Raw genomic sequence first — 16,202 nt, 5'->3', positions numbered from 1 at the left:
TGATACTAACAATAGCAATATATTCATTGATCCTTTAGAGAACTAGCAAATCTCTGCTCACAGGTATCAGCATAAATATCAAGTCCCTCTCCAATGACCTTCAGAATCGCCCATTGCTCATTCCCCCTGATCAATCGCGCCCAAAGCTTCACCACAGCAAAGCCGAGATAAACACAATTCGATGACAAAGTAGGTCTAGACCACAAATCCTCATCTCCCGACGTTCTCCCTTCTTCAACAATATCACCGATCCAACTAATCAGGCGACTCTCATGCTCTATGAATAATCGTTAGCATAACCCAGCCTAATTTATCGGAGAAAAGCACATACCATCAAGCGACCTCCTAGTCTGACAATCAGAAATACAAAACAACCATTTACTAAGGAAAATTGCAAACTCCAGTCCACAGAGTGAGTGCTGGATACTCCACACAAAGGCATGACTCCTCGCAACGAAAGTTACCCCCAGCTTAACTGGTATGCTCAACGCATGAGTTGCATGCAAGATTGCAGGCAGGAGATGGGGACCGGCCGGTAGTCTCGGCATTTGCAGGAGTCTGTCTGCGATTTGCTGTGGGTCTCGTGATCCAAGGATTCTGTATGGCCCTATATTTAGAGCGAGTCGGACGTATGCTAGTCCTAGTAAGGCTGTTGAGGTGAATGTAACGGGGCCATTGGGATTGCGAGGGTCAAGGCTGGATTCTGGGGCTCGTTGCCATTGGGACGTCCATGCGCGGAGGGCATTTCTGTGGGTGTATTAGTGTATGATATTGGGCTGGCACTTTGGTTTCCTTACCGGATTACCTCTTTTTGGCCATTTAGTAAGATATCATCGGGATCATTGTATGAGCCGAATGCTTGTTGTACAAGTGTAATTCTCTGGATTAAAGCATGTAGAAGAATATAGTTTGCCAAAGGTGATGGCACAGGTTGGGAGTTTAATCCCTGAATGTCGCTGGGAGATTTCATTAATTGTGAGAGGGCCTCTTGGAAAGGCATTTGTTGTGCATTGTCTAGCTTGTGCACGATTGACCATTTCTGCTGATTCGGCGCAATCCATTCAAAGCAGGTGCATGGAAGGCGAAGATGGATTTCGTCGCTCAATAGGACCGGCGGAGTACTGAATGCTATGCCATGTAGATTGAGGATGGCAAAAGAAAACAGCTTGACCCTTCTATCGGATTCCTGTTGTACCCATGAGTGCCAATCTGTATCTTCTTGTGAATATTGAACGCTCTCTTCCAGTTGGCACTCTCTCACGCATCGTGCAAGAAAGCTCTGAAGGTTGAATGCTTCCCGTACAACGTCGGGCTCACGTTGCCAAGTTGCAAAAGCAATAAGGTAGAAAGCGCACCGTGCCTGGAGCATCAATTCTCTTTGAGACAAAGCTTCCCGGCTCTGTTGCGTTTCATGGTGGTTTAGAGTTGCCTTTGCGGCATAAAATAGCAACACTGCTTTTCGATGCTCATGCCGATACTGGGCACCGAGCGCAGCCATGGCTAGAATGATTTCGGGCTCACAATCATTCACTCTAAATGTCGGGATATGAACGACCGGCATATGAGGATAGAATCCATCGAAGAATCCATTCACAAATCGAGTGAGTGAATGACATGATGGAAATAGAGTATCAGTCATCGCCGCACCAGATTGACCGAGAGCTCGTAGAAGGCGATTTCGGTGTTCATCATTGATTCTCAGGATAGGTAATGTTAGAACTCCAAACTCAGCTAATATCACATGTTAGTCTCTTTCTCTGTATAGGAGATAGAGTACCCACCGACTGAGTCTCTTTCAATGGGTAGCTGACTAAGAGACTGATCTGGGTGCGAAGAAGCTTGGTCTTGTACCGTATATCCAGCATTTCCGAAATGAGTAGAATGCATATTAGATTCCCCAGCAAGAATCTGTACAATGCTGGGTTCAGAAGGAAGGGTCCACTCATTGTTGAGGCCTAGGTTGTGACTGAATGACTCCAAGTCTTGTAAGACGAGAAGATCTTGGGCATTGAACAATGAATCCCCTATCCAAGTAAGCATTTTGTGCAGCGTCCACATATACTGGCAGAAGAAGGCATACCTTCAACTCCATAGCCTGGGAATTGTCCCTGCGAATCAATTGGAGCGGTCACACCAGCCCCTTGGGGATCAGGAAGCTCCCAAAATGATGTATTAGAATTACTGGTGGAGGCACCATTCACTGGTGACTGGAGACTCTGGTTACTATGGCCAGTTATAGGCGATGGCTGCTGCGTTGGAGGAGTTGGAGTATGACCAATGTCCTCATGGCGTTTTAGTAGATCCCGCCGGCCGAATGAAGCCCCGCAGGTACATTTATACGGCTTTTCATTTGTGTCTAAGAACATTTAGTCTCTTCCCTTGAAATAACTAGGGGTAGACATACGAATCCGAATATGCCTTTGGAGGTGTTCGTGGCGGCGAAAATGACGGTTGCAGTGAGGACATGTTCGGGGCTTTCTTTTGCCCGTTGAGTCCGGGGTTTCAGGAGTTGTTGAATCCATATTTGGTTAAATGCATGACATTGTGCAATATCTCGGTGGAAACTGAGAGAGGAACGTTGGAGGTGTTCAAATGTGAACCTTTTTTTGAGTGACGAAAATGACTAATGCGGACCTGCGATATCATCGCTCACTAAGCACGATATCTGACCCCAAGCACAGAGACAACCAAAATTCCATCTTAGCTCTCCTATACATTAATGATCATTAAACTTGTAGGACACAAAGGTAATCCTTTGCACTTTACTTGAATAACTTGCTCAGCAGCAAAACCCGAGGGCAGTGGCATCCATGCAGAATTCAGACTGGCTTGACAATGTCCTCAACATGCCCTGCATTGCCTTGGTCTTGCTTCTCGTCAAGACCTCGCACAAAATCTTCGCCATACAGACGACGACGGTACGTTGCACCTCGTGTGATTGGATCGCCCCCTTCAAAGATCTTGTCAACCTGTTTAAGAGCCAAACCCTTTGTCTTGGGATAAAAGACATAAAGCAAAAATATAAACACAAAATTCGACACGATGAAGATAGTATATGTCCTCCAACCAATGTTATCCATAGCGACCGGGGAAATCATCACAACCAAGAAGTTGAACATCCACTTCGACAACAGGGAGATGGCAGAGCCTTTGGAGCGAATGCGCAAAATCGAGATCTCCGAGGGGTACAAGAATGGAGTTGACATCCATCCACCCGTAGAGTAGAAGATACTGAAGGAAAATGTTGACAGGATTGCAAACACCCTGGCAGTGAAATTCTCTGTGCCAAAGCTCAGGGACACTGTCAACATGATCATCATGCACATCATACCAACAGTTCCGAAGATGAGCAGAGACTTTCTTCCGAATCGGTCGATGAGCCAGATAGGCACACAAGATGAGATGAACTATGTCGTTGAGTTTATACCCGAGAGCAGTAAAGCCATGAAATAAGATGTTCCAATCTGCAAGAACAAGCTGCTCATGTAGTAGGTGTTTAGGTTGATGCCGCACATATCTTCCATCGATTGAATACCAAAGCAGATACATCTGCGTCGGAAGTCTTGCAGCTCGCCCCTAGTTAAAAGCTCACGATAACTAAACTCGCTGCCAATTTGGTCTTCGTAGTTGATGGCGCATCGAATAGATGTATATAGAGATATGAAAGACTCATCATCGCTCGGGCTATCTGCGCCGGCTAGAGCAGCCAAGGCTTATTTTGCTTCCTCTTTTCTCTTCACAAGAACCAACCAACGAGGTGATTCAAGCATGAAGAAGGTAACTCCAGACATGAAGAGAGCAAACACAGCCGGAAAAGCCAACGAGAAGCGCCACTGTGCCGTTGAGTTTGTATAAGACATGCCGAAATCCAGCCAGTAGGAGACCCAAACACCTCCAATAGCCATGATTCTTGGATGAGCATGTCTCTAATTGATAGAATCAAGCGTGCTCGTATTAACCCCGTCGCCTACTGCTGTTACTATCCGGCTCACGATGAATTGGGCTTGAGAGTAGAACGATACTTGAAGCATTGTCCCAACTATCAATTGACCGGAATCAGAAATTATCTCTTGCCGTAGTGTATTGAAGACGTATATTCTAGCCTGTGCATCTCATTTTAAATCTATAGGTTATTGCTCCTGTATCAAGACCTTGTAAATGAAATCCCGCCCCGTTAACAGCCACATCCCATAATCTCCTTGACGAGGCCCTCGTTCCAAATTGAAGATAATATCATCAGGGGTGTTGATTTTTCCTAGAAGAGCCCCGGACGCAGGATCAACGACATCAATACCGCCCAAAGCTGCTACCATCAGATATCCATTACGCGTCACTTGAAGCCCATCGGGCCAGCCAGCTTCGGTTGAATAAACCAGCCGTGGGTTGCTCAATATCGAGCCCTTAACATCAAAGGCCCACACATTCCGCAAACTGGAGGGAGAATGGCTCATCGGCTTGCCCGAGGTTGAGTTTGAGTCGGCAACATAGAAGGTCAATTCATCAGGAGAAAATGCAAGGCCGTTGGGTGTGGTGACAACTGAGTTCGAAACGGAGTGAAGGGCTTTCGTCTTTGTGTTGAAAAAGTAGATGCCATTGGGGAGTTCGGGGGGCTGCACACCCGGGAATCCCTGGCACCAGCCATACGGAGGATCAGTGAACCATATATTCGAGTTTGAGTCGAAGACCAGATCATTGGGACTGTTGAGATGACGTCCGCGGAAGTTGTTCACGATTGGAATGGCGGTACCGTTGCGAGGGTCAACTGAGTAAATACCTCGGGCTGGGCCACCGTTTGTGGTCAGGTACAGTCGTTCTTGGTGATATCTCCCTCCATTTACATTGGGAAGCGGTGGGGATATCTCGACTTTGCGTGTCTTTTTCACGTCACAGTTAGCTTGAGACACATTGGTCTTTGTATACAGTCACTGTACCTCATAAGTGTCCACGTTGACCGCCCACAGCCAGCCTGCCTCGCTTGTATCAGCGAAGAACAGTTCATTAGTCTCTGGGACAAATGCAGGTGCTTCGTGCACCCGAGGAGGTTCGCCCTCGAAAGACTGAATCTTTTCGAGCTTTGCATCCGGTCCGATGATGTCGAAAAATGAGGCATCCCATGCGACAAAGTCCGTTGATTTCAACTTTTTTAGGACATCCTGAACATGGGGCTGATCAGATTGGATATCGCAAAATGCGGTCTCTATCAAATGCATTAGCTCAGGTTCAAAACTCAAGTTTTCCAAGTGTAAACGGACTGATGTCACCGGCCTCCCATTCTCCGGGAATGACTGCAAAATTATCTTTCACATAAGAAATTGAGACCTCTTCAAAACCAGCAGGTGGAGCATTGAGAAAACCATGCTCACTAGCTAGCGCGGCTGTATCATGGTGCACTGGAAGGACAGCCCGCTGATTCGACCCCAAAAAACCAAAAGGAGAGAATGCGGAGTCTCGCCATAGCATTGACAGCAAAGACATACTAATATTCATAGTGACTCGTTGCTCATAAGCTCTGAAGATCACAGAACGCGATATACGATTGCATTTCTGCCACAGCTCATGTGGGCCCCTACACTGTCCCCGCACTAAACTCCGTGTTCCTCGGACTTTTGTGCGGCTTCACGTGATGATCCCTCTATACATCTGAATAGCTTCCAATCGGATATTTAGGTGGGGAGCATGACATCTCTTTAGTATTGATCCCCACCGAATTGCCTATGGCGACCCCTCACATAGTATATTAGGCTTTATTCAAGTTTACATGGCTCTCTCTAATATTTAGTGTTATAAAAACGCCCGCATCTACTCCATGTTTGATTCGGAATCGAAGTACTAAATAACTGCTATCCTAACATTCTATTTGTTATCAACCATGACATTTTTTCAACACTTCACCATCACTATTAAGAACGGCCGCCTTGCTGGAAAATTCGCTCGCGTAAGTGGAAGGTGATGTTTGGCATCATAACCTCAAGAGGCCACCGCAATCCTCGATCTACTCTCAGCGGATCCTAAAGGCCGGGCAATTTTTAAACTTCTCCCTCGACTCTTTGGCGGCTGCTCAATTTATAAACATGAAGTATCCGTCACGAATTTCTCGAAACAGGATGCAAAGCCGACGCCATCCTCATGAGTGCAGTTGGAGGTCCCAAATGGGACGGAATGAGACATGGTTTGGAGGTCCCGAAGGTGCCGCTCTACGCCTGCGTGAAGTGACACAGGTATATGCGAATCTGCGACCTTGTGGATATTTTGCAGCAGGAAACAGTCCTCTCGGAGAGGAACTTGTTTGTTCGTGGGACGAAGTTCCTTGTTTTTCACGAGAATTGTGGTCTTATAAGCGCTCTGGAATTGAGCGTGTTATTCGCATAGCGGCACATTTGGCCATCCCCAAGGCGAGCCCGAAGAAGACTGTCATTAGTTCTGAGAAGGCCAATGTTTTGGCTGGCTCGCGATTACGGTGGAAGGTTGTTCAAGAGACAATGAATAGAGAATTTCCGGATGTTGAGATCGTGCATCAACTTGGGATTCGTCCCACGTTCTTCAATGGATTTATTCCTGCCAATAACAAATCAGGTGAGTTGCTGTCTGATCTTGCTGGTGTTATCCCGGGGACACTTGGTGTGTTGCCATCGGCCTGTTTTGCAGACATTCCTATTAAGCAATGGGGTGATAAGCCGGTCAAGGGTTTCTACGAGCCAGTGCATGGATCGGCGCCAGATATTGCAGGCCAGGGAACTGCGAATCCTATCGGAGCCATTCTCAGTGCAGCTCTCATGCTCAGGTATAGCTTTGAAATGGAAGAGGAAGCTACTGCAATTGAGAAAGCTGTCAACCTGACTTTAGATGCCGGGCTTCGGACAAAAGTTATGAAGGGTACAGCTTCCACGACTGAGACTGGAGATGTGATTAGAAAGACATTGTTGGAATTATTAAATGCACAAGTCTTCTAAGGAGTCTCTATGGTTTTATATTGTTATCAATTTGGTTGCTGTCATGCTGGGCTCGGGCAGCAATGCAGCTATATTCCACGACCAAAAATGGTTATCGCTATCAATCCAATATGTAAGATCTTGATACTTCCTTGCAATTGTATGTCTATCACAGCGAGAAGCCTCGATTAAAAAAGTCCAGTGGCAGTAAAGATCAGGGTCATAAAAGTAGCTTTGTGGTGCCGGTCTTGTGGGAGAGGAGGTTTAGATTGGTCTAGGAAATTGGATCGATTTTCCTATGTTTATGTGGTTGGAAGATTGAGAAAATACGGGCGGAACGGCCTGAGCCTGGCGCCAATGATCTAATTAGAGTGTGGCGGTAGCTATATCCGCCCTGTCACTAACGTCAAAGCCATAAATTTCCAAAAATTGGTTACTTAAATTATTCTAGTTGTTCCCAAGATTTCGGGTGATTTGTTGTGGAATAGTGAAAATTTTTCCAACTTCAACCATAAAATGGTTTGGAGGCGACGGTCGAAACTGGAAGCCAAACAAGATCTATAATTGTCTGCGCGTCATCACTCAAAACAACCGGAATTCCCGCAGTGTATAATAAACTTTAGATAAATTCACCGTATGAGGTACACGACATGCTATTAAAATCACAACAACTTCCTTTCTATTATGGAGACCCGATATTACCTGGTGGACAGAGGAGCAGATCAACGAGAATCTCCCTCTTGGAGTCGTACCCTCATAGCTTTGGCCATCACTTTTGTAGCGGTGGCTACGATTGCATTTCTTCTGCGACTATACAGCCGATCTAAGACCACCTGGAAGCCGGCCCTTGAGGATGCTTTTTTGGGCATAGGGCTGCTTTTCTCTTACCTGCTTAGCGCATGCGTTATAATTGGTATCGTCGACACCTTTTGCCTCAAACTACAGACGCTCTATATGCTTACTTTTCTTGATTAGCTGCATGTAACGGCGTAGGGTACAATATTTGGGCTCTACCCCGACAAACACAGGGAAGAGTCTCACTTGTAGGAGCTCCTTTGTCGGTTAAGATCACAAGATAGAACTAACCAGGACAATTCAGGTATTTTGGCTTGGACAGAAGTTTTGGGTTCTAGCCCATGTCTTCGTGAAGATTTCTATAATCTTACTGATCCGCCGGTTGCTATGTATTGTTGAATCTTGGCAGACGATTACTGCCGGGTTGGTGATCTTCACAGTAGCATGGGGCATCACAAATATCGTCGGTAACACCTTGCAATGTTTGCCTCCTCGTTATTTTTGGGATAGGTATATCGACGGACATTGTCCTGATAACCAAGAGGCTTTTTCTATTGTTATGGGATCCCTAGCTCTTGCAGAGGATCTGGTGCTTCTCATTATACCGATCACAACCGTGTGGCGGATGAAGCTTGTGCGGAGTGAGAAGATTCGCATTACAATGCTATTTGCATTGGGGGCTGTGTAGGTTCTCTTCATTTACTGCACTCATCAGGTCACAGTATTAATTGAGACCAGCGTGTGTGTCTTCGGCATACTGCGTGTTGTTGAACTGGTTCACTACCAGCAAGAAAACTTGACGGGTAAGTCGTCTGAGATCTTGGATTGTATACTTATTGACAAAGAATATAGCTAGTGGCGCCTTAGAGGTTACCTGGTCAATTCTCGAGATCAACTTGGGTATTGTATTTGCTTGCCTGGTGCTAATGCGGCCACTATTTCACTCCTGCAAGGCCTTCCTTAGGCGACGCTTGGGTTGGAGCAAAGAGCCCTTGACATCAACCAGTACAGTTTGAGACATTTTTGCTTTCTAGCAATTTCATAGACCGATGAATAGTGGGATTTGTTTCTTCGAATTCATTTTGCAAGCTGGTATGGGTACAAGGTTCACTGTTGGATATTGGATATAGATAGTATGGCTTATGGTGGTCGGTTATGTTGAAGAGGATGAAAGTTGTAGAAGAGGAGAAGATGGCCGGGCGGTCATGCCTATACGCTATGGTCATTATGAGTGTTTAGTTAGCACCAGGTGGCTAAGTAAGCTCCCCAGAGCATGTCACTCGAAGTTCGATGTTGTCCCAGCCTCGGAGATTATGGTGGGGCGTAAACTGAACAGTAAGAAGCAGCAGGGGAGACCAGTGCGGAGAATTCATGGACATTGAAAATGGGTGGATGAATACTTAACCCTTCTATTTAGCTATCTATCGTTGTTTTCCCCGAACATTCTGAACTGAAGTAATACCATTTGCAATTGATAGCCGCCTCGATAATTCAAGACATTCAAGGAATTCTTACTAGTGACACAATCCTTGGTCTGTGTTTTCAAACATGGGCTCAAGTACAAGAAGTGTACGTCAGTGAAACTTTTCATAACCAGGTAATTGTTGATAGTTCCATCTTTCCCGGGCTCAGCTTGAGCTCAAGAATCCTGATCTTTATGGAGATCAAGCCCATGTCAACGGGCTGTGGATTGAGGCAGGATCTAAAAGGTTTGGAATTACAGATCGGCCAATTCTCTCTGGATCAATCTTAGTATTACGCATTAAAGGGTATTGACAAGATCCCGGAACGGGGGAAAAGTGGGCAACATGTAGTAATATGGCAGTCGAGGACGTTGACGATGCAGTACAAGCCGCACACGAGGTTTTAAGAGCTATCGCACTTTCACCTCACGATAGCGTGGAGATCTCCTGTTCAAATGGGATAGTCTTATTCATGAAAACAAAGACGACATTGCCAAGATTCTGGTTTATGAGACGGGAAAGCCTAGCACACGGAGAAAGCCAGTATGCTACCAGCTCCACAAGGTAGTTTTCTGCCGAGGCAGAGCGCATTCAGGGAACCGTGTTTCGACCTGCCGTCATAGGAAGACGCATTTTCACCGTCAAACAACCCATAGGAGTTACTGCTGTGCTTGTTCCGTGGCTATAGAATGATTTTTCGCAAAGTGAGTGCAGCGCTCGCTGCTGGATGCAATGATCACCAGGCCGTCGGTTGATGATATTTATCTTGCGCGTAGTTGTGATGCTCTCAGGCATATTTTGAATCATGGATTTGGACGGCTTATATATATTGGCTATGACCAGATCCAAATGTACCTATTATCACATAAACACCTCTAAACCTACTCAAAGTATCAGATAGATGCGAAAACATACCAAATAATCATCATCACAAATAATAAATACCTAAGCACTCATACTGTTGCCGTATCATATCATTTTACTTCAACTGATTGAAACACGTGATGCAAGGGTAACTTAGGTCGCAAACAGAACATTTTGGCTCTTATAGCCAAAGAAGCGGTCAAATTTCAATCAAGGTGCTGTGGTCGAGGGGTTAAGACACATCGTTGTGGTTATGCAAATATCCTCACATCGTATACCGATGTAGCCCCGGTTCGAGTCCGGGCAGCGCCATAATCTTTTTGCTCCGCCTCCCTTTGTACATTACACATGTAAGATTTCACTTGACCTGTCAAGAAGCTTTTTTTTATTCAAAAAATAGTATCATTTGAAAAAAAAAAGATTAGTAGCACAACAGCGGTCATAACCTTTTACATCGAACCTTTACTTGATCTAACTGATTCACCCAAGGCACTCAAAAATGGACATAAAACGAGGTGAAAAAGGAGGTGATGAGAGACCAAGAAGTCAAACGAACAACACTCACAGTAAAGAAACTGTTTTGACACTTCTTGCAGTGTCAACAGATTCATGACCCCTGTTGTAGTATTGTTGTGTGAACCCTAAGCGATTATCAACTCATACAGATAAAGAAAGTCTTAGTAGGTGACTGTTGTAACCCTAGCTCAATCTAGCCCGGCTTTGTCGTGACCTATCGCCAAACCACATAAGAAACTACACATAAACACACATGAAAAGAATACACTACAATGATCTCCCATCACAAGCACGCCACAAACGCCACAACAAGCCAAATCCTTGCACCCTCATTATCACTCACCTCATCCAACACAAACAACTCTCAAAAAAGGGACTCCGAAGCGCCAGCGACCCAAAACGACAACCCGAACCCCATGATATGCAAGAGCACAGGCAAGGTCACAGCGAAGCCAAAAGAAACGGCCTTCTCCCCGATGTCAAACTCCCCGCACTTCCCCAGACCCCCACAAAGAGCATAAAAGAAAAGCGTCCCTTAAAAATAGCCGAGAGCCGATCTATACCTTCTATTCTCGATTTACCACAGAGAAGCAAAAGCCAAGCCTCATTCCAAGAATGACATTGGTGGATTTCTCCCGTTTAATCCCCTTTTTGTCCTTTTTCCTACCGGCATAACTCCGTGCTGGAGACATCGCCGAAGCAAGGCTGGCGCTTTCTCATGCCGCCTCCGAAAGGGATATTTGAGCCGAAGACTCGGATTGGCTGGGGATATGGGGTGTAGCTTTGGTCCTGGTAGTCTAGATAGTATAAAAGGACGAGGGTCTGCCGTGTCGCGATGTGTGATCTACAAGACTTTCCCATTTATCAACCAGCACATACGTATCTACTTCCCCTTGCCCTCGCACAGGCTATGCCATAGCCATCAGTGGATAGAAACAAGATGGTAAAACTCAACGTCTACGGCCGCGGCCGATCACTGCGGATGGCTATTATGTTTACATGCCAATTAGCCTTTATCTTCTTTGGTGAGTATACTCTATGCTGGAAACTCGGACACGGAATTCGGCCAGCTGATTCTGCTATAGGCTATGATCAAGGCGTCTTCTCAGGAATCGTAGGAAACGAAGATTTCCTCAACGTGGTTCACCACCCAAGCGCTGGAATCCTGGGTATCATAGTATCGATATACAATTTGGGCTGTTTCACCGGAACGATAGTATCATTTGTGATAAGTGACCGAATTGGACCGCGGAAATCAATGTGGTTTGCTATGGTGTGGATTATTGTATGTTTTTCTATTTTCTCTTCTTATGTTTACATTGTAACAACCATTGACATCCTTCGCCCAGGTTGGTGCAACATTACAAACAACTTCATTCTCAAGGTCCCAGCTACTTGTTGCGCGCTTTATCACTGGTATAGGTACAGGTATCGAAACCACCGTCGTACCAGTGTACCAATCCGAGCTATGCGAAGCCAAGAAACGCGGAAAATACGTCTGCAGCGAGCCGCTCTTTGTTGGCGTTGGGATTGTAATTGCTTACTGGTTTGATTACGGCATGAGCTATGTTGATGGGGCTATCAATTGGCGATTGCCGGTTGCTTGCCAGATGATTTTTGCTATTATGGTTATCTTGTTAGTCTTTGGGTGAGTGACTCCGGAGAGGGCGTCCTATTCATTGTATCAAATGCTGACACTGGATATGATAGTCTGCCTGAAAGTCCCAGATGGCTCTACCGACACAACAAACCAGATGAAGCTCTCCAGGTCCCATGTGATATCTATGACAGGGGACCCGAGGATGGGAAAGTCGTCTCTGAGTCTGAGGGAATTATCCAGGCTATCCAGCTTGAGACTCTACATGGCGAATATAAATGGTCGCAGACCCTCAAGCGGGATGAGGTGCAGACTGGTCGACGGGTGTTGCTGGCTTATGGAATTCAGTTTATGAATCAGATGGGAGGAATCAACTTGGTTGTAGTGAGTACATTTCCAACGTTATCCTGCTATATTGGCTTAAATCATTGCATCTCTCTGACATTTTTGAAATTGCAGTACTACGTGACTTCTGGTAAGTATCAGTCTAAATCACGAATTTCTGCCAAGATAATACTGATACAAACAACCCATAGTCCTCGAATACAACGTCGGCCTAACCCGCAAGCTAAGTCTCCTTCTAGGGGGAGTAATCCAGATCATGTTTGTGATCGGTAGGTCCACATGTCCAGATCAAAGAGAGATAAAACTCCGGCTCTCACTAATACCAGCCAGGTTCCTTCTACCCAACATTCTTCTCAGACCGCTTCGGCCGCCGCAAGCCCATGATGTGGGGATCTTTCGGACTGTTCATCTCAATGATGATGATCTCGATTTTGCTCTCATTCAAGGGTACGTACACTTCCATGCCTACGCACCCCCATAGAAGCGGTTTAGTTCCACACAAGACCATTGAACCCACACTGATTCTAACATCACTACTATAAACAGGAACCTCAGTCGAAAAACCAACAGCAACAGCATCCGTCGCTTTCTTCTTCCTCTTCATGCTAATTTTTGGTGCATCGGTGAATTGTATTCCGTGGGTATACGGACCAGAGATTCTGCCTCTGCATGTTCGCGCTAAGGGGTGAGTATCTCATACACCAACCATACTATGCAACACCCTATTTCTGTATTGCAACATTTTCACTAACCGTTCTTTTCCCCAATAAAAGCCAAGCAATCGGAATCTCAGCAAACTGGCTTTGGAACTTCTTCGTGGTAATGATAACGCCAACTTTAATCCAGAATTTGGCCTGGAAGGGATACTTAATTTTCATGTGTTTGAATTTGGTTTTCGTTCCGGTGAGTCTAACAGCAACCTATCTTCACATACTGATATAAGCTACGATTACATGTTCCATGTTTAGCTCTGCTCTGTTCTGCTTGCTAATGAACTATAACATAGATAATCTACTTCTTCTACCCCGAGACGGCAAATCTTACGCTCGAGGAGATTGACTTCCTGTTCACGGATCGGGCGAGATATCCTTCTATCGCCGGGTCGCAGTCCGCTAGGGGTGGGGATGTTCAGGTGGATGGTGCGGATGGGAACGAGATTGAGAAAGACGGAAGTGGAAGTGCTGGGGGAAGTGTCAGCCACGATGAAGTGAGGGTTGGTGCCGGAGGGAAGGAGTGATTCTATCATTTTTAGGGAATACTGATATGTACAGAGGCGATTGCTGATGCCTTGAACGAGTGACGATAAGGAAACGGCGCTATTACTATGCATATAAATAATAATTCTACGAGTGAAATAGCTATAACTACAAAAAAACCCACTGATTGGGCTCCTGCGTGCATCATTCAAATTAGGGCTCAGGGCCATAAGACTACTTCCCTCCTAGTCCTGTTTTGTAGATTGGATTGAGCCTATCTTCTCTAGCATAAGCTTTAGTTTCGATTTCTCTGTCAGAATGGACCCCAAGGACCCCAGGCTTTTGCGCTAAAACGTCAGTTTTTGGGTCCCCGAACATGTCGCACTGATAGCGGCGCTTATCCTATCTCAGGTGCTGTGGTCTAGGGGTATGACGCCTCGTTGTGGTTAAGTCTTGACAGATATCTGCAACATTTCCGATGTAGCCCCGGTTCGAATCCGGGCAGCGCCACTTCGCTTTTTGCCAGGTCTATTTGTGTGCAGATGGACTCCATACTCGGTTGGATTTTTTGAAATTTTTGATTCGGTATCAGATCGTTATTGAGGAGCACGCTAGGACCAATTAGGAAATATTGGAATTGTATGACAGTGCGTTCGTCACTCGTAACATTTTATTTCAGAGTTCTACTGGTCTTAGGCTCACACGACTGATTCTGCTTGTACTTTTTTTTATGTAATGGGGGACGTGATAGCTAGGAGTTATCGATTGAAATATGTGTAAACATTGATGCCGAATGGGAGGATCACGAAAACCCTTTATAAGAAAAACCCCCTTTAGGGCGTATAGCTAAAAAGTTCATATTTTGAGCAGTCTATGATATTATAATGGCGACAGCCAATCATAAATCAGGTGCTGTGGTCGAGGGGTTAAGACACATCGTTGTGGTTATGCAAATATCCTCACATCGTATACCGATGTAGCCCCGGTTCGAGTCCGGGCAGCGCCATATTCTTTTTGTTTCTTCTGGATATAGCTTAGCATGTGATGGATGTTAAATTTTGATTTTTTGTTGTTGTTTTTGACATACCCAGCAGACAAGTTTAGGCTAGGTTGTTCTTGTTTGCTTAGATCTTGTGGGAATTACTTAATATTACGGCTGTTACTGCGGGCCGACTATGTCTGGCCTGTACTATTTGTCCGTAATGGTTTTCTCACGCTGGCCATCGAACCACTTCCTAAGGTGACATAAATATTATGGGAAAAATGCACAGTGGCTGAACTATGAGATTAACATAATTGATAGTTAAACTTAACCTGAATGAGTGGGAAAGGAGCAGCATATAAAGCTTGTGCTTCTATGAGTTGGAGGGAAATAATCAACATACTGAATCCAGGACGTAGAACACACCACAACTTGTCAGAACATTCGAAGTCGTAGAGCGAGAGGGTATCGAGGAGATGTGTGGTCGTCCTACAACCTATGGCCCCAACGTTTGACTCTCACTGTCCAAGACACGTTGCTGACCCAGTTGAGGAATTTCGGCTGTTGCCTATGCGGCATCGCGTACCGTGCTTATTCTGTCCCTTGTCTTAGAATAAGCTGATGAAGAAGAACCTAGAGTTTATCGATGGTTCAATGTAACAGTATCATTCATGTCGACGCTCTTTCCCACTTTCCCTTCTTTCCATCGCCACTAAGAAGAGCCTTAAAAGGGAAACTTGCATTTTCATAGAAACTGTTCTACCATCATATACGCAATCTTTTTGCTGTTAGCTTACTGAAGCAAAGAAATACATAAAAGCCTTAGTAGATCTCCGATCTCCACTACAAGTAGTGGGAGGCAAAAAGATTCTGGCGCTGCCCGGACTCGAACCGGGGCTACATCGGTATACGATGTGAGGATATTTGCATAACCACAACGATGTGTCTTAACCCCTCGACCACAGCACCTTATTATGAGTTGCTCACTATATTTTGACAATATATTCTCGTGTCTCATTTGAGCGAACAATGGTAAGAACTTTGTTGTATCTCCATGCAAAGTGGTAGGTTAAGTCCGTGCTAGAAGTATCTGTGTTTATGATTTCAAAGTCTGTTAATATTATTTGCATTCTTTGTGAAGAAAGCACTAGGACTTGAGTTGTTTATTACGTTGGTTTCGAAGGAGGTTCTTGCTATATGGTATATAATTAGCACGCGTAGGTGGTATGTATCTTTCTCACACTACTATACCTCGCCAGTATCTAGTATACCTGTCTTATTAGAGATAACACCCTACAAGGAAGTATTTGCTATTCGGAAGGACGATATGGGGTAGAACCAAGCCAGCGCGACAAGGGTGAATGTACATGTCCACCAAAAGAGAAAGCGACAGGTTCTCATGTGGCCAACCAAAGATTTAATAAGCAAATTATCTCTTCTATTGTTTTTTTTGCTTTACAAGTCAAAATAATTCATAAGTCGGGAGCCAAAAGAAAACAAAGATAAACTCCAGAA

General features: G+C 45.1%; 6 protein-coding genes across 6 annotated transcripts; 3 read left to right on the top strand and 3 right to left on the bottom strand.

Moving 5' to 3' along the window:
* Window positions 1–23: 23 nt before the first annotated feature.
* Window positions 24–1,865, bottom strand: N7508_008596 (uncharacterized protein; the record flags this gene model as incomplete). The annotated part of the gene is made up of 4 exons (XM_058466659.1): window positions 24–277; window positions 332–747; window positions 798–1,731; window positions 1,778–1,865. 4 exons carry the CDS (start codon window positions 1,863–1,865, stop codon window positions 24–26), a joined length of 1,692 nt encoding a protein of 563 aa, XP_058314505.1.
* A 954-nt stretch (window positions 1,866–2,819) lies between these two features.
* On the bottom strand, window positions 2,820–3,311 carry N7508_008595 (general substrate transporter; the record flags this gene model as incomplete). Its single annotated transcript, XM_058466658.1, has 1 exon — window positions 2,820–3,311. One exon carries the CDS (start codon window positions 3,309–3,311, stop codon window positions 2,820–2,822), a length of 492 nt encoding a protein of 163 aa, XP_058314504.1.
* An 819-nt stretch (window positions 3,312–4,130) lies between these two features.
* N7508_008594 (SMP-30/gluconolactonase/LRE family protein) lies at window positions 4,131–5,210 on the bottom strand (the record flags this gene model as incomplete). Its single annotated transcript, XM_058466657.1, has 2 exons — window positions 4,131–4,874; window positions 4,932–5,210. The coding sequence occupies 2 exons, from the start codon at window positions 5,208–5,210 to the stop codon at window positions 4,131–4,133; spliced, it is 1,023 nt and encodes a 340-aa protein (XP_058314503.1).
* Window positions 5,211–6,149: 939 nt separating this feature from the next.
* On the top strand, window positions 6,150–6,950 carry N7508_008593 (uncharacterized protein; the record flags this gene model as incomplete). The annotated part of the gene is made up of 1 exon (XM_058466656.1): window positions 6,150–6,950. The coding sequence occupies one exon, from the start codon at window positions 6,150–6,152 to the stop codon at window positions 6,948–6,950; it is 801 nt and encodes a 266-aa protein (XP_058314502.1).
* Window positions 6,951–7,613: 663 nt separating this feature from the next.
* N7508_008592 (uncharacterized protein) lies at window positions 7,614–8,412 on the top strand (the record flags this gene model as incomplete). Its single annotated transcript, XM_058466655.1, has 2 exons — window positions 7,614–7,832; window positions 8,029–8,412. 2 exons carry the CDS (start codon window positions 7,614–7,616, stop codon window positions 8,410–8,412), a joined length of 603 nt encoding a protein of 200 aa, XP_058314501.1.
* Window positions 8,413–11,507: 3,095 nt separating this feature from the next.
* Window positions 11,508–13,746, top strand: N7508_008591 (sugar transporter-like protein; the record flags this gene model as incomplete). Its single annotated transcript, XM_058466654.1, has 10 exons — window positions 11,508–11,592; window positions 11,653–11,852; window positions 11,917–12,215; window positions 12,278–12,548; window positions 12,624–12,639; window positions 12,701–12,778; window positions 12,840–12,956; window positions 13,056–13,194; window positions 13,283–13,412; window positions 13,516–13,746. The coding sequence occupies 10 exons, from the start codon at window positions 11,508–11,510 to the stop codon at window positions 13,744–13,746; spliced, it is 1,566 nt and encodes a 521-aa protein (XP_058314500.1).
* Between the last annotated feature and the right edge of the window lie 2,456 nt (window positions 13,747–16,202).

This window comes from Penicillium antarcticum (genome assembly GCF_028974205.1).
Source record: "Penicillium antarcticum strain IBT 31339 chromosome Unknown utg000009l_segment0_segment0, whole genome shotgun sequence".
Lineage (NCBI taxonomy): Eukaryota > Fungi > Ascomycota > Eurotiomycetes > Eurotiales > Aspergillaceae > Penicillium > Penicillium antarcticum.
This window is presented reverse-complemented; position numbering and strand designations above follow the sequence as displayed.